The 23,529-nt window shown below is 40.1% G+C and overlaps 1 protein-coding gene across 2 annotated transcripts in view; it reads left to right on the forward strand.

Moving 5' to 3' along the window:
• The window catches only part of HTRA3 (HtrA serine peptidase 3), a 38,049-nt gene extending 15,112 nt beyond the window's left edge, over positions 1-22,937 (forward strand). Inside the window, exons 3-9 of one of the 2 annotated variants that reach the window (XM_039541931.1) lie at positions 2,234-2,456; positions 3,986-4,180; positions 7,375-7,407; positions 8,068-8,182; positions 16,490-16,538; positions 19,826-19,921; positions 21,423-22,937. In XM_039541931.1, coding sequence (XP_039397865.1) covers positions 2,234-2,456; positions 3,986-4,180; positions 7,375-7,407; positions 8,068-8,182; positions 16,490-16,538; positions 19,826-19,921; positions 21,423-21,588 — 877 coding nt within the window. In that variant the 3' untranslated portion in view covers positions 21,589-22,937. The remainder of the gene's footprint in view (positions 1-2,233; positions 2,457-3,985; positions 4,181-7,374; positions 7,408-8,067; positions 8,183-16,489; positions 16,539-19,825; positions 19,922-21,422) is intronic. The other variant, XM_039541932.1, reaches the window with a different exon arrangement.
• The last annotated feature ends 592 nt before the right edge of the window (positions 22,938-23,529 follow it).

Here is a 23,529-nt window from a genome sequence, read left to right on the forward strand (position 1 = left end):
TGCTTGAATCTATTTGACAAATGCATGATAAGAGCCAATGCCCGGAAGCTGAAGCTCGATAAATTCAGATGAGAAGCACGGTGCAGTTTTTTAACAGGTAAGGGAATGAACCATTGGAACAACTTACCTGGGGATCTGGGGGTTTCTCCATCACTTGACATCTTAAATTAAGTTTGGATGTCTTTCCAAAAGATCTGCTGCAGCTCAAAGAGAAGTTACAGGCTTGATGCAGGAATCACTTGGTGAACTTCTAAGATCTGTGGCATGTGGGAGGTCCAACTCAATTATTCTGCCTGTAAAATCTATGAATCTATTAATAGTTTGCAAAAACTTTAAAACCCAAGACCTGTTTGCTCTCTCTGTGTATATATTATAACTCCGTTCTCCTTTCCAGAAAAGAAAACATTTGCCCCAGAGTCCTTGCAAAAACTCAGATCAGATTAACTCCTCATCCCTCAATGATGTGCTTTGTATTGGGCACTGATTGTGTCCCAGGACTGGCTGCACTTCAGTGTTGCTGTATGTACCCTGGGCTTCAAATAATTTCACAGCCTGGACTGCATCTTACCAGGGAGATTGATTCCTGGACCAGCTCCCCTCCCGTTTGCTATCACTGAAACCATCTCCCTTCCTATTTGCATAAAACTCCTATAGCAATGGCAGCAATTGCTGACAAGGACGAGTCATACTTAGAAAAAATCCTAATGTATTTGTAACTGTCTTCAGTGCAGTAAGTGTTTCTTCAGTTTTCTTAATCACACCATTTGCTTGTGCTTTTCATTTTGTCTCTCTTTTCTATCTCTTCTTTCCCCTGCTCAACATCTGCCTTCCTCTGAACATGCTTTTGTGCCCCCTGCTCCACTCTCCTATCCATGAGTTCCTGCTGCCAGATCCTCCTCTTTCCTGCACAAGCTGCCTTTCTGCCTGGGGCCTTTCTCCCTTGTTCCCTGGTTCCTCACTCCTACCAGAGGCGCCAGTCCCATTTGCAGTTCCCTCTGGTGTCTGGAAGCTCTTGTTTCCTGCCTTCATTCTCCTCTCACATAGCAGCAGTGATGAGTGGAGTCAGACGGGTCGATTCCTTTCCCTTTATTCCAGCTACCTTTACTGGCATCCAGGCACCTTCTTTGCAATGTAAATTACAGATACCTGTAAAAGTAGCTGAAAACAAAGATGCAAAAGGACCATGTGACCTTCCAGCTCTTTGCAAGCCTCTAGCAAAGTGCTCCATGGTCCCACATTTCAGAATCCCTGGCATGACATTCATTAGAGCTGGTCTAACAATGAACATAACATAAGAACGTAAGAATGGCCGTACTGGGTCAGACCAAAGGTCCATCTAGCTCAGTATCCTGTCTACCGACAGTGGCCAATGCCAGGTTCCCCAGGGAGTGAACCTAACAGGTAATGATCAAGTGATTTCTCTCCTGCCATCCATCTCCACCCTCTGACAAACAAACAGAGTCTAGGGACACCATTCCTTACCCATCGTGGCTAACAGCCATTAATGGACTTAACCTCCATGAATTTGTCCAATTCTCTTTTAAACGCTGTTATAGTCCTAGCCTTCATAACCTCCTCAGATAAGGAGTTCCACAAGTTGACTGTGTGCTGTGTGAAGAAGAACTTCCTTTTATTTGTTTTAAACCTGCTGCCTATTAATTTCATTTGGTGACCCCTAGTTCTTGTATTATGGGAATAAGTAAATAACTTTTACTTATCTACTTTCTCCACATCACTCATAATTTTATATACCTCTATCATATCCCCCCTTAGTCTCCTCTTTTCCAAGCTGAAAAGTCCTAGCCCCTTTAATTTCTCCTCATATGGGACCGTCCTCAAACCCCTAATCATTTTAGTTGCCCTTCTCTGAACCTTTTCTGGTGCCAGTATATCTTTTTTGAGATGAGGCGACCGCATCTGTACGCAGTATTCAAGATGTGGGTGTACCATCAATTTATATAAGGGCAATAATATATTCTCCATCTCATTCTCTATCCCCTTTGGATCCACATTTTTGTGAAAATTTTGTCTTTTTTTGTCAAAGTTTTCAAATTCAGTATTTTTTTACTAGATATAATATCAATGATAAAGTGCTTTGGGGTTCTTCAGCGTGAAAGGTGATATATATGTATGAGTTGTTACAAACTGTAATAAGCCTCATTAAATAATAATATTATTATTCCCCACAAGCTATTTAATTTATGAGATATTTTGTTGTTTGCTTCCGGTACAGACATCCTCTCTTTGGCCGAAATGTCCCCTTGTCCAGTGGATCTGGGTTTATAATGTCAGACTCAGGTTTAATTGTTACCAATGCCCACGTGGTGTCAAGCAGCAATGCTATATCAGGGCGACAACAGTTAAAAGTGCAGCTGCAGAATGGCGATACCTATGAAGCAACAATCAAAGACATTGACAAGAAGTCTGATATAGCAACAATAAAGATTCATCCTAAAGTAAGTAATCTAAAGGATTAAATGAATCAGACTGGTTGCCTCAGCTCATTTGTGTTTTAGGCACAGCCTTGTTTGCTGGAACATATTCCTAAGAATTCTTTAGAAACATATGTGGACTTGTTCATTATTAATGTCATGCAAATTTCACAGTGCAAATGAACCTAAGATATTTTTAATAGCAAGACATCGTCTTCACATTTCTTTGCTCCAATCAGGAATTAGCAGCCAGAGAGACTGCAAAATAAGCAAACAGCTTTCCAAGGAATTGTTTATTAGCAGATCTTGTTAATATGATACAATTCAGTTAAAAAGGGGAGGGAAAGAAGGTTCTCATTTCAATGACTAAACAGAGAGTAAAATCAAGAGCCCAGAACCAGTGATTTCAATGCAGTGCTCTGATTTATATCACTGAAGATCTGGCTCAAAATGTGGACTATTACTATTAGTGGAACATCACAGTGATCTTTAATAAAAGTCTGATTCTTCCAGTATTTTGACCAGAAATAGTTCCATCGTTGGGCAGGAATTGAACAAATTGCCTCATGGAAACTTATTTTGATTGTTGCCTGGGAATACTATATCTCTCATTCAGTAGTATTTACTAGTCAATGTGAAGCCTAATATAAATTGCAGATAAAATGTAAGGAATGGATTGCAGCTGTAGGCCTGGGAAATTTAACATCTTGTAATAAATTATTTCACCGTTTCTGGCATGGAAGCACTGATTAAAAGAAAGATGTGGATGCTGCATATTGGAAAACATAACTGGAGATGTGCGTGTGACTATGGTTGAAGAAAATAGTCCTTTTGATGTTGGGAGAGGATGGGATATTTGAAGTGAACATCCTCTCTCTCAAAAATTATCTGCTTTATTGGGACAGTTTAATACTTGTAGTTAAAGGCGCCATCCTACCTGAGGTGCACAAGAGGGGAACATTGGCCAAAGGGGAAGAGTCAGCCTGCTGAGAGCAGAATATGTGATGTGGTTGTACAGAAGGGAACCTGCCGTAGTACACAAGAGTCCCCTAGCAGTTACTCATAGCTTACATACAGCCAGGCTCTCCCACCTTTACTCACACAAGGTGATACCTTACTCCACAAATAATCCCATTGATTTCAGTGGTGCTACTTGGGCAGTAAGATACTGCACAATGTAAGTAAGGATGGCAGAATCTGGCTTGTGATGGGTTGCACACTATGACAATGGTGATCCCATGGAAAATGGGTGAGTTTGTCCCAGAATCCTGTTGGGGCTTATTCTGCCATCTACAATAATTGCAAGGCAGCTCCATTAGCACTGAGCACTTTTCTTCTGAAGACAGTAGCAGGAAGCAGTGACCTGCAGTGCATTGAGCTGGCCTGAGCTGTGGTATCCTGACTTATGATGGCAGAATTGCTCTTCCGCTGGACATAGGTGGCAGCATATCCTTCTGGCCGGTAGATAGGATTTGGTCCTTACATTTAATTTTGATTTACCAGCCATAAACTGACAGTAATTCTTTGTTTTCTTCCTGTTTTTATTTTAAAAGAAAAAACTGCCCGTATTATTACTGGGCCACTCGGCTGATCTGCGTCCTGGGGAGTTTGTTGTGGCTATTGGGAGCCCCTTTGCCTTGCAGAACACTGTGACAACAGGTATTGTCAGCACTGCTCAGCGAGATGGAAAGGAGCTAGGCCTGAGGGACTCGGATATGGATTACATTCAGACAGATGCCATTATCAATGTAAGTACTGGATAGGTGAGGAGTTCAGAAACTCACCAGATTTATAGTCCTGGAACCTTGAAATTCCACCAGGGCTGCAGGGAATAATTGCCCTGTTAGAGGAATTCAACTGAATAAAAGGGACCTCCTATAAAATAAATTATGCCCTCTTCATGCATGACAGATAGATTATTCTCTGTCTATGGGTTAGATTCTGACCTTAGCCCTGAGGAAGAGAATGTGCACAAGATGCCCCACCCCAGCAATAGTCCTGGGAGGCATTGTGAATGAGAGGCACCCCTTGGAGTTACAATGCCCCCCGTTTCTGCCTTATTCCAGGGAGCATATGTGCAATGACTAGGGTGACCAGATGTCCAGATTTAATAGGGACAGTCCCAATTTTGGGATCTTTTTCTTATTTAGCCTCTTATTACCCTCCACCTGCTCCCCATTTTTCACATTTGCTGTCTGGTCACCCTAGCAATGACATATTACTGGTATAGACCAGCAACGAATTATCGTGCTCCTGTCTGCACTGGCTTGGGCTACTCTGGCATGCAAGTTGTGAGAGTGGAGCCAAAGGTCCATTCATTCTCTACCCAGGGAAAGAATAAATGGGTGAGTAGCAGCACGTACCTGTATGTGCCCAGTTTTAAGGTTCAGGGGTCCCACACAGAGACTTAAGGAGAAGTTCTTAAGCACTTGTTCTGCCGTATAGTCCAAATGAAAATCTAGCCCTAAATCACTGTAACAGCCTGAGACTCCAATCAGGATTGAGGCCCCATTGTGTTATGTGCTGTACAGACACATATGAAGGTGCAGTTGCTACTCATATGAGAGGCTACAAGGGATGACCGATAAAGACTAAATTATGCCCTCAGATACTTGCGTGCAACTTCTAGTGAGTTTAAGGCAAGATGACAACTAAAGTCTGCCAAAACTTTAAAACAAAAACATTCCCAGAAATATGTATTCACTAAATTCAGACAATGTACTCAGCTGAGTAAATTAATAATATTTAGCCTTTTACACGTGCAAAACCCTTTGTAAATATTCATTATTTCTCACAACACCCTTTTGAGGTGGTTGTATCAAAGAATCTGGTTTATACACTGGGAAACAGATGTAGATGAGATTGAGGGTGACATTTAACAGCCTAAGTCCCATTAACTTCTAAATCACGGAGGCACTTTAAAGGTTGTATTTGAAGGGACAAACAGCAAGTTGGTGGCAGAGCCAGGATTAGAGCAGGACTTTCTTGACTTCAAATCGGTGAACATTGCTCCAAACCTGTGCATGAGGCCACCTGTGCCCCCAAAAGCTTCTGATCCAGTTCAGACACAGACAGCAGAGTTCAATATGTAATACAAGAGCAAAGGTGATATTATAGTAGCCAGGGCTTAAATTCTCATAGAGTATTTCCTGGAGTCCCCCCACTGACTCCCCACCAAGCATGCTATGAAAACTCCAGGGGGATTGAAAATATTTCCTGGAGCTCCACTCTGGACTACTCCGGCTGAATGTAAGCCCTGAGAGTAGGGAAGAAAGGAAAAGACCGGAAAAAGCAACATTTTGAGTTGTTCTTCCAACCGAGAACATGGGGTATGAAGATGGTCTCAGGCCTGGAGAAGCAGGAAGCTTAGTTAATTCACTCATTCCTCCTAAGCATAGGAAGAGTCTGATAGTTGCTCTATTCAGAAGCATTCCTCCTGCTCAGCCAAGACACTTCAGCAAGAATGCGTAGCTGCCTTGTGAAAGGGAAGGACTGACAAAAGAGGGACTGGGCAATACTCTACTAAACTGAACTTTATTGTATCTGTACACATGGGGTTTTTACCATCAAATTATGCTAGCACAGGACAGCAAGTGAAAGGTGACTCTGGTTCTCTGTTATTGTGAAAGTTTTTGCATGATTCAGGGTATTGTGTCTGAAAGAGCTGCTTTCATGGCTCAGTTTTCCACAGTCAGAAATAATTCAGATCTGGTACAAATGATTACTTGAAAAAGATACGCCATGAAATTAATAAAAACCAAAGTAGATTTTATGTTTTATTTTTTTGAGAATAAACACCGCTTTGCCCAGTGCAATCAACAGGTAAACTCTTAGATGGCTCGTACTGGTATTATTCGTCCATTGCTTGTTTATTTTGACTAGTAGCTTGCTGCTCTTGGCTCTTTGATAAACTGACCCAAAGAGTTGTCCCAACTCAAAAATAAATGTGTGCAGCCAACAGGTAGATAGGCAAGTGACCTCTACACATCCCACTTCCTGCAGCTCTCTGCTTTTTGGGTTTTTTCCTGGAAAGTCTTCAGATACTGGGAAAACTCAAAACTGCTTAATTAAACAGTTGCCACATTTCCCCCCAGAGCTAGCTGCATATCCATGATTAGTAAAGCAATCCCTGTGTCTCCTTATCTACCTCACAAGGAGGAGATGCAGTGAAGCTTAATTAATGTTGGCCAGGTTCTTTGTGCTCCTTGGGGAAAGTAGCTGACAGTATCCCAACCCAATGTGCTGATTGACAGGTCTAGGTTTTATTAACAAATATTGGTTTATTAACATGGTCCTGAGATGTAATTTGCTAAACATGGATTAAATGTTTTCCAACCTTTTTGCAGCAATACCTACAAGAATAAAAATATGGTTTTACATTTTAGAGACTTTCTTTACCATTTCCCTAATACTAATCCCAGTTTAGAACCTGATCCTGCAAAGAAGCAAATATAATCATAAGGTTCACCACTTGGATTCCTGTGCAGGATCAGATCCTTTGATTCTCAGTTCTCTATGGTAGGGATTGTGTCCTTCAGTGCAGTGCCTAGCTCACTCTGGGTACGTCTTCACTACCCGCCATATCGGCGGGTAGCAATCGATTTCTCGGAGTTCGATATATCGTGTCTCATCTAGATGCGATATATCGAACTCCGAACGCGCTCCCGTCGACTCCGGAACTCCACCACCGCGAACGGCGGTGGCAGAGTCGACGGGGGAGCCGCGGACGTCGATCCCGCGCCGTGAGGACGGGTAAGTAATTCGAACTAAGGTACTTCGACTTCAGCTACGCTATTCGCGTAGCTGAAGTTGCGTACCTTAGATCGAACCCCCCCTCCAGTGTAGACCAGGTCAGGTGCTAATAAATAACAGGATCTGAAGTGCGATTTTCCTTTCCTGCCATAAAATAACAATTTAACATATTCTGCCATTATATTTACAGTATGGAAACTCAGGAGGACCTCTGGTTAATTTGGTAAGAACAGATCAACTTTTTTTTTCCTTTACAGAACTGGCTTACTTATCTCTCATGTTCTCAGTGAAGGTGGAATGTCCAATATATTATACACATACACAAATCTAACATCATTGAAGTGACACATCTTCAAGAAAAATCACTAATAGCTAAATTGTCAGATAATGGCATATAAGTTATGCCTGTGAAAAACATCTATATGTGTCCAGTGTGGCTGCAGACTCTCCCTTTGCTAATGCAAATCTGGTAATTGCACACCTAACTGTATATGTAGAAAGACATGTATCTGATGTGTGCACAAATGCCCATTTTCTGCTTGGAAAATGGGCAAGTGCACATTTTTTTGCACATAGAACTTAGCATTAAGGTCTGAAAATGTGTCACTAGAAGACAAGTAAAGAAAAACAATTTGATTCAAGGTGAAGAATAATTTTATCATTATTTATTGTATCACCACTACCATATTTTGGGTACCTTTCTCAAAACCCATGAAAACAGTGATAATAGGAAAGAATAGCTTCCCCAGTAAGTCATTGCTCTACTTCTCCGGAGAGTGAGTAACTGACCTCAACGTACTTATTTGAAAAATAAGGCCTTAGGCACTGGGATTAACCTCGTAGTCCTTTAGAGACAATTTCATTGGCTGTCTTCTTTCCACAGGATGGTGAAGTGATTGGAATAAACACTTTAAAGGTTACTGCTGGAATTTCCTTTGCTATTCCTTCTGATCGCATCTCTCAGTTCCTCACAGAGTCACATGACAAACAAAATAAAGGTAAGTTCTATCAAGCAACACTGGCTAGAAAAAATATTGTTCTAAATGATACTGCAAACTCGTATTTTAGTAGTTTGCTCTGTGTTAACCAAAAAAGAAATACAGTGGCTGATTGCAATATCCAGCATATCTATTGTATTGATGTGGCTCCATTACTATAATACCTCACAATATCTAATGCGTTTATCCTCACTAGTCGCCTGTGAGGTAGATATTACCCCCTTTTTATATATAGTGAACCGGGCAAAGAGAAACTAAGCAACTTGCAAAAGATCATTCAGGCCACATGTGGTATTGCAGACAACTGAACCTGCATCTCCTGGGTCCCACGCAAGCACGTAATCATTGCATCATTCTTCCTTTCTGTTAGGCTACTCTACTGTACTCTGTATTATAGAATAGCACCATGCCAGCAGTAATGTTGAAAGACAATAAAATTAGTTCATAGAGAACCTTTCATCCTGAAGTATAATTCATACATTATATCCCTATGGAAACACATAATAATGTTATAATAACTAAAAGAATGAAACATTATTTTACATTTTCCTTAATTAGTACCCAGTTCTGAGAGGCAACTAACAAGCCTCACAACAGGAGGAAAAGAAATGTTGACTAAGAAACCCTGCTGTATTCCCATTAAAAGTTCCATAAGATCTTTTAATCTTATGGGTTGACAGGACAGAAGTGAGGCTCAGATCGCTATATAAATAACTTACAAAACACATTTAATTAATAGGGAGGTGCTCTGGAATGCATTTATTTTAAGACTTTTTTTTTTATAAATATGTTATTTGAAAATACTGTGTGGATTTTAGCTGTAAATTATCTGGTTCAAGAACTGCGTAATTTGTACACATTCAGTTGGCAGAGTGACAAAATGGACAGCTACAGCTCTGGGACACTCTCAGGTATGAACTTGGAAGATGGGGGCTGTCAGTGAAAGGCCACCAGGATGCAGGTCTTGGTTTCTGTTGGTGTTCAAACTGATAAGGACAAATGCCACCCACCTGCCCCGATGGCTGGGGGAACTTGATATGGACGGCAGTGAAGGGGAACAGTCCCATCAGCAAGGGAGGGAGACACTCACTTAGGGACACTGGGTAGCTTCTCCTCCTGGGTGTCTCGGGCACCTACTGGCAAGCTGGTGGGGAGGGCTGCTGATTGGCTAGCATTTACCAACATTTTACGGGGTATGTAGAGCCTCTTTTTGCTCCTGGAACCAATTAAATACCTGGTACAGGAGAGTATGGATGATATGCAGGTAGCACCCCTCCTTTGTATTAAAGTTTAATAAAAGTTGGGGCCTCCTGCTTAATTTCATGCATGTGCCTGTCCTCATTTTGCTGCTGTGTCCGCATCAAAACACAGGAAGGCTGCACACAGCTGAGGAAAGGAGTGTTGGCTTACAGCCTGAGAGAGGTTGTGGCGTCATTGTATATGGGGATTTGGGATTTGAAGACAGCTTCTTGGAAGTAAAAGTGGTATTTCATTATTCATAAACCTAGAGACCCAAAGAATAGATAGTATCTCACATATAAGACTCAGAGGGAAATTCACCAGAAAGGGTGAGAGTTGTAGATGAACCAGCTTAACTTGAGGTACACTTAGAAACAGCCTGTAGCTTGACCTTAATCAAGGAGGATTTCCCTCCTCTTCTTTGTCTTTTGCAAGGGACAGGGACAACCCCATTGCAGATTACCCTAAGGAGACAGGGAGCAGGCAGGGTGGGGGATAAGATCCAAACACCCAGGACACACTGGGTAGCTTTGGGAGGGATAATGCCACTACACCCTATTCATAAATGACTTCTATTTGCATGGTCTCCACTACTGGTGTGGTGATGATGATGATTGATTGATGATTATTGATAGTGGGGTAGCAGCTAGGCACCCCAGTCAGGGCCCACAAACCCATTGTGCGAGGTGCTGTACAAACACAGAACAGAGCCTGCCCCCAAAGAACTTACAGTGTAAGTACTCCAATTACTGTCAAATGTACTTCCCCACGCTGGACGTATCTGCTGGTCTTCAGGCTCCTATCTCTAACTGTGTCTGACACCTCATGCTGAATGAGTTGTTGCCATTTCAGACTCAACATGGCCAAAACTGACCTACTAATATTTCAGCCCAAACCTTCCTCCCCACCTCCCTACCTCTCTACCTCCAGTGCAATTCATAACTTTACCATCTTCCCTATCCCCCAAATCCATAACTTAGGGGTTATCTTTCATTCCTCCCTGTTCTTTTCTCAGCACACCCAGCTGGTATCCAAGTGGGGTCACTTCTCTAAAACCCGCCCCTTTCTTTGTGTACTGACTGCCAAATTGTTTGTCCCCATCCATATCCTCTCCCACCATGACTGCTGCAAGCCTCTCTTATTGGGTCTCTTCCCTAGTAACCTGCCCCACCTTCTCGTGCCTGTCCATCCAAAATGCTGCTGCCAAAATCAGTTTTCCTATGCCATCCCCTCAGCCATGTTGAGTCATTGCAGTAGCTTCCCATTGCCCGAGCCTCACATTCACAGTCTTTGCGTTCAAGGCCAGACCTAGCCTACGTCTCTGACTTGGTCTTCTTTTGTGCCCTGTCTCTTACTCCTCTACACTCACCAATGATTCTGGCCTCGCTATCCTCTTTATCTGCTTCTCTCGCAGACATGCCTGTGTCTCTTTCCATGCTGGAATGCCCATCCGGAACCTGTACAACTGGTCCCTCCCTCCTCTTCCACCATATGCTACACAGAGCAGACAAGAAGTGAAAGGGAAGAGACAGACCATTGTGATGTGTATGTACCGTACCGAGTGGCCACCAGATCTTGTTATTTTCAACTTTGTTTCTTCTCTACATGTCACACTTGGTTACTAACCCTCACTTGCAGTGTCATACTGATTCAAGACACTCATCTGGTCAGGCACCACTTGTATACTTGTAAGGAAGCACCTGGCCCATTTGCCCTGAACCACTGCCAAAGCAGAGCTATTCTTTAAAGTCATTTACTAGCCCTTGCTGTGGTGGAAATGTGGAAGGAATGAGTTTATTTCAGCAGTTATTTGCATGGTGTTAAGGATTAAAGTTTGCATTTTTGGACACTTAGTAATAGTTTTCAAATTTCCATACTTATGTTGTTCCTTGTTATGACCATAAATAGAATTTCTAGTTTTTCATCATCCTTTTCCTTGGGGCCACTTACATTTCATCATATGAAAATATAAAAAGGGAATTGGTAGTTTAACTTTGATCCACCCTCAGAATCATGCTACAATTAAATCATAGGGAATAAGGATAAGGGTGTTTCCATTCTGCTCTGAATATCATCTAATTGAAAAGATTGGATTGTGGAAGCATAAACTAGTACAGTAACCTTCTTAGGAAATGACTCTTTACACCTTGATTCTGCTGTAGAGGAGACAGCCATGACATATAATTAGTATGACTATGGCTTTTAAAATCTCAGTTGAGCAGATAACTTCATCAGTGTTGTATAATGTACATAGTCATGAAATCTTACTGTGTTTACTATGTAATCTTACTTTTATTAGGAATCCTGAGCAATATTTAAATGTATAGTCATTTACCACTCTATCAAATGGGATGGTCATAATAATAATACCTTATTTATTATTACCTTAATAATAATACTTTTATTATATAGAGCTTCAGCCATTCAAAACTATGTAAAAGCATTAATTAACCCTGAGCACCTCAGGTAGGTAGGTAAAATCATCCCCATTATATAAATGGGAAAATTGACTGTGCAAAAGCTGGAATTTTCAAACGGGGTACCTAAAATTAGGCACTTAAATAAGTGGTGTGATTTTCAGAGGTGCTGAGAATCCCCAGCTCCCTATGACTTCAACAGCTCAGCACCTCTGAAAATCAGGCCACTTATTTAGGTTCGTAATTTCAGAGATCCAGATATGAAAAGATCGGCTTTAGCAATCTGCTGAAGGCCAAAGTGGGAATCACTGGCAGGACTGGGATCAGAACTCAGGACTTCCTAGAAGAGTATTAGCAGAGAGTATGGGATGAAAGACAGTAAACTAATTATTAGCCTAAATATCAGCAAAATATTCTTGCCTTTGAGGACAGCTAAACTGAAGCATCTCACAGGATTGGCTCCATCCAGGGCTAAGCAAGCTGTTGGGTTTAGCAAATAGTAATAATTATTGAAGATAATAATAGAGATAAATAGCCGCATACAGGTAAAGATATTGATAACTGTCATTTGGGCTGTTTTTCATCTTAGAGTTGCATTCAGATCATTGGTTCACTCTACAACTCAGTTATACAGCTTGAGAAAATACACAGCCCCCTGTAAACAGGAGAGGCTGGAGATTTTTCACCGTATCTGTTTGGCAGTGGAATATTTTTCTTAAATAATTTCAGGCCCGCTGATGCAGTCTAAATGCAATGGGTGTGAACCGAATAGTAGGAAGTTTCCCTGCTTACCAAGTAGAGTGCAAGATTAGTTCCTTCCTTAGAAGGTCTTGGTGAAATCCTCACCCCATTGAAGTCAACAACAAAACTCCCATTAACTTCAATGGCACCAGGATTGCACTCTTACTGACTGCTGACAGAGGCAATACTCACATGAGAAAGTTATTCATGTACATGAGTGTTTGCAGGTTCAGGCCCATAATTTGGCTCTAACAATAATACTTTACTTTTGCTGTACTTTAACTTTGAGAAGAAGAGGCTGATAGTATCTAGTGTCTTTCTTATGTATGAGAATATCTCCTAGAACAGAAAGCTCCTTAAGTAGTTAGCTACTTCCAGCCTTTGGGGCCAGATTCACTAGCAAGCTCTGGCTGCTTTGCACTACTCCAGTTTAACTGACCTGTTAAACCAGGTTTGCAGCTGTTTTGCATCACTGGAGTGGCACAAATTATCTAGATCACACTGGTGAGTCCAGCACGTTCTGTTTCAGAGAACTTTTTAAAAGATCTTCTCCATGGGTCATACTGGCTTCAGACTGAAGTTGTTCCACATGTGTATATCTTGATTATTCCAGCATATGAACATTTTAAAATAATAATAATAACGCCTTAGTTACTGTGATTTCACTCTGGTGAGAGGCTCATTATTTTCAGGACCTCTTTCCAGTCTGTGCTTGCTGTCTTAATTATTTTTTTTTCTGCCTCCTGATCCCTACAGCAATTTAAAGTGCTCATGAAAACTGCCAGCTTGACAGCTCTGGAGACTGTAGCATGGCACACCATAGCTCCAGCTTCCCCGCACTGCTCTGCTAATGTAACTCAACTCTGCCCTCAAAAGAGCCATCCCTTTGTGGTGACAATGCACTGTAATTGAGTCTCAATGCCCATTCATTCCTTGGCTTCTTTGCTAAGATTGCCAGCAAGGCTGCCATTTTATACTCCCTCCCTCTGGTTTTGTTGTAGAAAACTTAACGTTTGCATATGACATTCAACTTGGAGAAATGCAATGTGATGTCCTTTTTGCAAAGAGAGTCTTAGGTTCTCATGTGTTTTGATGAGAACGCTCCAAGAAAAAAAGATGCAGGAGTCCTTGCAGAAGGCTTCTGCCCAGGCCACAGCAACAGATAAAATAATCTCACAAATTAGATCCTCGTGTGCATTTTACTATAATTATAAAACCCTTATTTTAAATGAGGTTTGTCAAACTCATTCTGGAGAGAGGGCCAAATTCCATTTTTACTTATGGTCCATAAACCTTCAGTCCACAGCAGATCTCCCATTGGTCTGTATGGGCAATTTCTACAAAGATCTAGGGTGGAATAAGGCCTTTACGTAGTGACTAAGCCATTATCATTACATTATTCTTATTTGTTCAGTGCCTCATTATCACATTTAGCATCACCCACAGGGACAATAGTGCCCTTTAGGATCAGCACTCTCTCTTCCCTTGGTTTCTCATCCATCTCCATTCTGTATCTGTTCCTGTACTGCTTCCATATCTGTGCCTCTTATCCTTTCATTCATCTGCACTTTCTTCTTTGCAGCAATTCCCAATTCAACCCCCCTCTCCATTCTGTGCACCGTTGTACTGCTTTCCCCTTCGCTATCCCAAGTCTTAACATGACCAGCAATTAAATAGTTATTGGTGACATTTAAAGGGTCATCCGACTTGTACACGCTCTCAGAAACATCTTTTCAGACTGATTGCAGACTCAGGAAGATGACACATTGCATCATTTCACACTCAGGTCCCACTCAAGTTTGAGAGGTTCCCTTTGCAAACATGAGAGCTAGGAACTGTGTGGGTTTTTTTTTTTTAAATGGAAGTTTCAGTTCCGAAGAAGCTATATATATATATTCTACAGATCACATAAATGGATCTGGCCTAGGCCATGGTGGTTGACCAGCCCTGTTTTGAACAATAGAACTCTATCTGGAGTTTACTGTAGCCAGTTTTGCTCAATTCATCTTAAAAATTTCAGGAGAGACTAAGCATTCCAGGGAGGGCAACAAAGATGGCTGGAGTTATCCTGTAAGATTGCCAAGGACCCAGTAAATCCCACATTTCTGGGATATGTTCCATTGACTTTAATGGGGATATAGGGTGCAAGGAATGCAGGAGTAGGTCCCCAGCCTGGGATTATTTATCCTGGAAAGAACAAGTATTAGAGGCAACTGTTTAGTCTCTCCTCTTCATCCTCTCTCATAATGTGAAAGCAGTAGGATGCTCAAAGAAGTTGAAAGACAATTATTCTGGAACAAGTGAGAGGACATTCTCTTTTATACATGATATAATCAACTGCAGAAGCACTCACTGCAGGACATCATCAAATCAAATTAGTACATAAAGCAGCTTTTTGGCATCACTGCCACTCAGAACGGTTGTAGCTACAGAACCAATGGAGTTGTCCCTGCCTATAGCAGGGCTGAATTTGCCCCATTTAAACTCACTTGTGCCACAAGTTCAAATGTGTAAGGATCACTTCACTGTGTTTTCATTCTTTGGAAAGCAGATACATTGAGGGTTTGTCTACACTTGCAGAGCTGCAGTGGCACCACTGAAGTGCTTCAATATAGATACTAGCTTTGATTACAGGAGAGGTAATCCACCTCTCTGAGAGGCAGTAGTTACGGTATCTGAAGAAAGAATTATTCCATCAGCCTAGTGCTCCCTACATAGGGTCTTAGGCTGGCTAACTGTGTCTCTCAAGGGTGTGGATTTTTCACACCCTGAGTGACATTTTCTAATGTAGACTGGCCCTAAGTGTCATGTAGTTTACTTGTGTGGGGCTTTCAGAGGTGTCCTTAGAAGGTTCTGTCTCTATAAACGTGGAAGACCCCATGGCACTTTTGTCTCATTGTTTAGGCACAGGCCCGGGAGGCAGGAGACTGGTTCTGTGAGAGCTTGAGTCATGGAACCTCTCAGTAAAATGGGGCTGAGCATACTTATCTGCCTCATGGGTGTGTGGTGAATCTAAACTAATTGAAGTTTAGTGGCTGTATATATAGTATTGTAAAGCACTTTGGAGTGCTATGGGATCTGCTCACTATGTGTGCTGTGCGACTAGTCACCTAAAGTATTGTTTCTGCTCCCTGCTTGGAAACTTTTAAAACAAGAGAATAGGCCCTGGTCCTGCGAGCAGTTCTGTGGGGATTTCACAGTATGACCTGATGGTTAGCAAATGTGGGCTTTGACACACCAACAAGGGAAGCAATTTCCAGGGTTGAGGACCTATTACTGAGAATTCTTTGCCTTTAGCACACTTCTGATAAACCAGAAGCTCTTAGCTTGACCACTACATGTGAGCTCAACACCTGCGTATGAGGCAAGGAAAGAAGTGTTTTATTTATTTATTTAACATTGTATTTATTTAGTTTTTTTGGTGAAATTTCCATTCTCCTCCCCCTGAAATTTTTTTTTTTTCAAAATCTCATTTTTTACAAAATTGACTTAACCCTCTTTGGCTCAAACATACTTAGTTACAAAAATGTGCATTCTCTTAGGTGTAATAAGTTCTAAAGATTTTTGTACTACTAAATCTTTTAGAAATCTAAATGTTTCCTGAACTTTCCTTAAGGAAAACTTTTATAGTACTGAAACCGATCTTTTGTGAGTCCTTTTATAGTGCCTATTATCTCAGCAATGGGACTAGAGAGGAGAAATCTTGATTCTAATCGTCCAGGGCTTCATGAGAGAAGGCACAAGACCTTAGAGTCATTCTAATCACTATGCATGCTTTGCATTCTCTGTGCTATTAATCTTGGCAAAGGCTGATACCTCTTACTTTTACTGGCTCTTACCATTTCAGTGGAAAAGGTGTTCTTGTGATTGCCTAAAATCTTTATATATAGCTGCTGTGTTTTTTTTTCAGATGGGAAAAAACGCTTCATTGGCATAAGGATGCTGACAATAACACCCATGTAAGTATCTTTTAAGTATTTTCATATAAACTGCATTGGTATATATAAAATGTATTATAAAGGTTCAGAGCAACAAAGTTCTGATTTGTATGTAAACTTCCACAAGGTTTGTGAACATTTTTAGTTTTCGGTAGTGAAATTTACATTCTGAGATCAGGAAATTAATCATCTCACAGTTCTCCCACTCCTGCCAATATACATTAATGCCTGCTCTGCAAACTTTCTCACTCTGCTTTTCCCAGTCAGCTGATGTTCTGTCAGAATCCAATTCCTTTTCTACAACCAAAATGAAAGTCACACTAAGCATTATTTTGATACCAGGGCAATACTTTTCCTTTAGTCCAGATACAGTGTAGGACTAAAAAAGTTAACTCCATTCACTTGTCCCATTTCACAGCCTACTTTGTTAAGAAAACCAACAAAACATTCCCTTGCCAGCTGAATGTATGCAAAAGAACTGGCAGAATAAGAACAATTTCTTCCAATTCTCTCTTCATCATATTTAACATAAAATCTGTCATTGTCTAGTGTCTGAAATATCAGTGGAGAGCAAATGAACATAAGAATGGCCATATTGGGTCAGGCCAATGGTCTGTCTAGCCTAGTATCCTGTCTTCTGATAGTGACCAGTGCCAGATGCTTCAGAGGGAATGACCAGAACAGGGCAATTTTTATTGAGTGATCCCTGTCGTCCACTCCCAGCTTCTGGCAATCAGAGGTTTAGGGACACCCAGAGCATGGGGTTGTGTCCCTGATGATCTTCTCTAATAGTCATTGCTGGACCTATCCTTCATGAACTTATCTAATTCTTGTTTGAACCCACTTATACTTTTGGCCTTCGCAACATCCCCTGGCAATGAGTTCCACAGGTTGATTGTGTTGTGTGAAGAAGTACTTCCTTACGTTTGTTTTAAACCTGCCACCTATTCATTTCATCGGGTGACCCCTGGTTCTTGTGTTATGTGAAGGGGTAAATAGCACTTCCTTATTCACTTTCTCCACACCATTCATGATTTTATAGACTTGTATCATATCCTGCCTTAATTGTCTCTTTTCTAAAATGAACAGTCCCACTCTTTTTAATCTCTCCTCTTATGGAAGCTGGTCGATCCCCTAATTATTGTGTTGTCCTTCTCCATACTTTGCCAATTCAAATATACTTTTTTTGAGATGGGATGACCAGAACTGCATGTAATATATTCAATGTGTGAGTGGATTTATATAGTGGCATTATATTTTCTGTCTTATTATCTATTTCTTTCTTAATGATTCCTAACATTTAGCTTTTTTGACTGCCACTGTACATTTAGCAGATGTTTTCAGGGAACTATCCATGATGCCCATCGCCATGTTTGGGGTTGGAAAGGAATTTTCTCTAGGACAGATTGGCAGAGGTTTTTCACCTTCCTCTACAGCACAATCAACCTGTACCAATCATGGTTTAAACTAGTGTAAATGGTGAATTCTCTGTAACTTGAAGTCTTTAAACCATGATTTGAGGACTTCAGTAACTCAGCCAGAGGTTAGGGCTCTATTGTAGGCGTGAGTGGTGAGGTTCTGTGGCCTGCAGTGTGCAGAAAGTCAGACTAGGTGATCATAGAATCATAGAACTGGAAGGGACCTCAAGAGGTCATCTAGTCCAGTCCCCTGCTCTCAAGGCAGGACTAAGTATTATCTAGACCATCCTTGACAGGTGTTTGTCCAACCTGCTCTTAAAAATCCCCAATGATGGAGATTCCACAACCTCCGTAGGCAATTTATCCAGTGCTTAACCACTCTGGCAGTTAGGAAGTTTTTCCTAATGTCCAACCTAAATCAACCTTGCTGCAATGATCATGATTGTCCCTTCTGACCTTAAAGGCTATGTGTCTATGCCTGCAAGGTCTTGCTTGAGTGGTAACGCCTAATTTAGACCCCATCCTTTGTATTATATTGGGATTATATTTTCCAATGTGCATTACTTTGCATTTACCAGCATTGAATTTCATCTGCCATTCTGCTGCCCAGTCACCTAATTTTGTGAGATTTCTTTATAACCCTTTGTACTCTTCTGTTTACACTTAGACAATTCCTCTTCTATACCAGTAGCTCTGTCTCCAGTGTGGCAGAAGGCTGTGTGACTAAACACCTGTTTGCAGCATATGCAGCTGATGCTTTTGACTAAACAGTACTTATTTTATTGAGTTATATTTTTGCTGTCTCCCACATAAGGGTCAAATCCTCAGCAGGAATAAATCAGTGTGTCTTCATTAACTTCAGTAGAAGCTGACAGACACCAGCTGAGGATTTATCTTTAAATATCATGACATATGCAGTCAGTGTGAGGCTTTGCTGCATTTGCAATATCTAAAGAAATACGGCAAGAAGTTTCCCTGGCCGTTTTTTGTAAATAACGGTGTCTGTTTGTGTGTGTGTTTGTTTTAACTTTATTAACTTCTTAAGCAGTGCAGGTTTCCTTTCCGTCTGACTGCATAGCTCACAAACTCCCCAGTTATGATACTGAAGCACAGCTATCTATGAAACTGAGTTGAAAGTCTTTACACCCAGAGATGGGCTTGAAGCAACTCTGTACCCTAAGCCTGGGATTCAGTCATCCTCTAACATTAGGGGGCCAAAGTGTTTTACAATCTGTATTTTGCAGCTGGCTCCTTACTCTTTTAACAAGCCAAATGCAGAACACTCAAAAGCAGAGCAAAATTTCCCAAACAAGATTTTTCTTGAAAAACTCAGGAGTCTGGTATTGCTGTGGGCCAGACACAGGTCTTCTGTTTGACTACTGGAGTTTTCAAAAGTGTTGTATTTTTAATTGCAGACACAATGAGAATGAAATGCCAAAATAAAGAAACTAGACTATTAGCAAATGTTTGCCTTATCACCAGTGTGAATGTTACTCAGCTTAGAAACTCTCTGGGCCATCTTTTCATTCTGTGTTAGTACAGCACCCAGCACACTGGGGTCCATAACTGGAGCTCTTAGGTGCTTCCACAATACAAAGCACAGCAAAAACAGAACAAGCTATTTCTGCATGAGGTACAAGACAATAATTATAGCATGTGCAATTGAGGATGCATGATAACAAATCTGATTCCTTTTAAAAATCTGCTGATATAGAGAGTTTTTTTCATTCAGGCAATTTTAATGATAATTTGTGGATACATACTTAGGTTAAGTAATGTATTTTATGACACTTATTTTATTCAAGAGAAAGCTCAAGAATAATGTAGTACGTTTGAAAATTATTTCTCTTTGAAACAATTACTGATTCCAATATTTTAATCTTCTCTTAGTCTTGTGGAAGAACTAAAACTCGATAATCCTGACTTTCCTGATGTCAGCAGTGGAATTTATGTACATGAAGTTGTCCCAAATTCACCTTCTCAGAGGTAGGTGGAATCCAAAGCAAACATCATTTTTCTTCATATTGAAGAAACTTATCCAACTGAAACTAGCAGGCAGTGTTGTTGTTTATATTCAAGGTCTTGTATGTTCTTGCTTTATATTATTTTTGCTTTTCAAAGGGAATTTGGGCCTTTTAGTAAAATACCTGTTAAAATATTTTGATGAATTTCTATTAACATTTAAAATAGTCAAATATTTATAATATCATTGCTAAGGGCAACATCTTAAAGTATTAGCTAGTTTGAATTTTTAAATAAATAAACACGCTTGAAGAACTATGTAACCATATTTGTATTTGAAAAGCAAAATTAAGTGTGAATAAACAGAACCTTTAATATCAATGAGGATGCTGCTTGCCAATCTTTGTTGAATAAATGTCTTCATATGTTCCCTATTACTATGACATCGTAGCTGTTGGCTTGAATTTTCTACAGACTAGGCTCAGTTTTCAAATGTCATTTCATACTAATATTGTTAAGCCCCAACACTTCATCTCAGAGGAATGAATGATTGTTTTTTCAGGCTTTCTACATATCCGATTTTAAGACTTTTTCTAGGAATTAATAAGAAAATTGGAGGATGAACTAAAAGTCATTCAGATAAATATTTGAAGGCAAAGAAAAAAAATTACCAGCATTTTGGTCAGTACATTCCGTCCACTTTAGAATTTTTAGAAGTAGACTTTGTTTCTTTCCAAGACACTCAGTGTATATTCCAGGGAACAGTCTAATCTTGGCAGAGGGATGGACTAGAAAGACTCATGGTGAAAGGTATCTTTCATGTCTATGTTGTTATAGGTACTGAAATTTTGAGAAAACAATACACAGAGAAAACTAGATTTATGCTCTATCTGTTGTCACTGTTTTAGAAGATATCTCTTCAATTCAATGCTCCATTGGCACAATTTTTCATATAACGTTTTTTTTTTTCAAAAAGTGCAGATTCTGCAATGCCAAAACATTTTGCAGATTTGTATTGATTTTGCCAAATTGCTCATTTTGGAAAAAAAAATTAAAATAAAACATCTCATTTCAATTTTTCAGTTTTGAAATGACATTTTTGCTTCAAAATTTTCTTTAACGTTATTTTTTAAAAGTCAAAAACATTTCAAAATTATCAAGATCAAAAAGAAACATTTTGATTTTGTCAAATTGAAATATTTAATCTGAGCAAAAGCAATTTTGTTAATTCACTGAAATTCAGAATATTAATTTTTTATCCATTCTGAAATGATTTTTCAACTTTTTGAAATTGCCAACAAATCAAAAAAATCCATTATTTGCCTAGCTCTAATGCTTCATGTTTGATTTTAGAATACTGCTGAGATTACAGTTTACTGCAGTTAGTAACACCCTGAGTACAATTTACTTATGTACCACTTCCATCAAATAAGTGGTGCATAGACCTTGTGCTGGTCCTATATATGGGGTGAATGTCATGCCTTTGAATACACAGATTAATCCTTGCTTTATCTTGCCTATGCAGAGGTGGCATCAAAGATGGAGACATCATTGTCAAAGTAAATGGACGTCCTTTGATGACCTCCAGTGACCTGCAAGAGGCTGTGATGAATGAGTCACCTCTACTACTTGAAGTTCGAAGGGGAAATGATGACTTGCTATTTAACATAGAGCCTGAAGTTGTCATGTAGATTGAACTGAGGAAGCTCACACCATAACTAAACTCACTTATTATGAAACATCAGATACCTCCTTTACAGCTGCAGTGATTATACTTCCTGTTGACTAATGACAAGGTGGACTAACTTGATTGCCTGAGCCATATCTGTACAGAGTAATTACATTTAATTAGGTTACAAAATAAAAACAAACGTGATTTTACCTTCCAAGTAATTTTGTAAAAAATATTTTGAGGATAACAATAAACAACCCCACAATGTGTGTAAATTGGGCACATTAATCATATGTCTGCCATTGCAGGAGCCTCAGGCACAGGTGCACTTTGGCCCTTCTGTTCTCTGCCTGTGGCACATAATAGTCTAATCTCCTGTGACCATAATGCTTCGGTCTAATTTTGGTTGTTGGCTTTAGTGTATGGGTATGGGTGGTATTGATGGCCTGTGATGTACAGAGTTCAGACTGGAACTGGTGGTCCCTCTGCCTTAAACTCTATGACTCTTTCTGGAGTATCACTATAGAAATTAAGTATCAGAGGGGTAGCCGTGTTAGTCTGGATCTGTAAAACAGCAAAGAGTCCTGTAGCACCTTATAGACTAACAGATGTATTGGAGCATGAGCTTTCGTGGGTGAATGCATGCATCCGACCAAGTGGGTGTTCACCGATGAAAGCTCATGCTCCAATACATCTGTTAGTCTATAAGGTGCCACAGGACTCTCTGCTACTACTATAGAAATTGGCTCCAATCCCAGTGTCTTTAAATTTAATAGAAGTTTTGCCATTGATGGCAGGGTCAGTCCTGTAATTTGAAAGTCCATAACTCCATCAACAGTGAGGAAACATGGTTAAAAAGGGGAAATTACCATTGGATGATTATAAGCAGGATTTTGACACAACAGAACTAAGCTACTTTGACCAAAAGCTGAGCTTTTTTTGTTTGTTTGTTTGTTTTTGCGTTTTTTGCCTCTTTGAATGTGAAATTAGCATTGGCAAAGCCTTTATTAGTTCTTGGAGCTTGTACATTATATGTGAATGCAGGAGGGGAAAATTCTGTAAATATAAAAATAGTATGAAAGTGGTAACAGGCTATAGAGTGTTACACCTAGGTCATGCAATTCTGGAATATAGTAAATGATTCTTATAGAATTAATGCTTTAGTTAAATATATAAAAGTCAAAACAATGTGCAGAAAAAAAAGTTTGAAAATGCACAATATTTTTACAGGGTTTTTTAAAGTCATGGTACAAATTAGTTTTTCATTATACTGGTATGCTTTGCTGAAAAATTGATATACTACTTATGCTTGTACTGTATATGTTTCTACTGTAAGGAAATTGAAGTTTGCACAAATAAAATTTTGCTTTGCACCACTGTTAATAATTATTTTTGCAAATATTCTCTTGTTCTGGAACAGATTTAGCTAAAGAAAGTTGGGCTGATTGATATGAAAGCCTTTTAAAGGCTACAGAAGCCTTGATGTTGTAGCTTTGTAATGGAATTTTTTTGCTGAGATTCTTCCCTTAGCCTATGATTAGTAATGCCTTATGCACATTATAATTCACATTTTATAATGTGATTTTCATATTTTTATTATTATTATTTGTACTATGGTGGAAGCTAGACAACCCTGCTAAGACACAGTTGGGGAACTGAGGAACAGAAAGAGTAGGTAACTTGCCCCAGGTCAAACCCACTGGTTTGAGTTGGGCTAAGGGGCTTGGGCTAAGGAGCTGTTTTATTTTGGTGTAGACACTGGGGCTCAGGCTGCAGCCTGGGGTCTAGGACCCTGCGAGGTGGGAGGGTCCCAGAGTTTCAGCTGCAGCCCAAGCCCAAACATCTACACTGCAATTAAACACTCCTTAGCCCAAGACCTGCAAGCCTGAGTCAGCTGGCACAAATCAGCTGCGGGTGACAAACTGCAGTGTAGACATACCCACAGTAAGCCTGGGGCATA

The sequence above is a fragment of the Mauremys reevesii genome, linkage group 5, assembly GCF_016161935.1.
Source record: "Mauremys reevesii isolate NIE-2019 linkage group 5, ASM1616193v1, whole genome shotgun sequence".
NCBI classification, from domain to species: domain Eukaryota; kingdom Metazoa; phylum Chordata; order Testudines; family Geoemydidae; genus Mauremys; species Mauremys reevesii.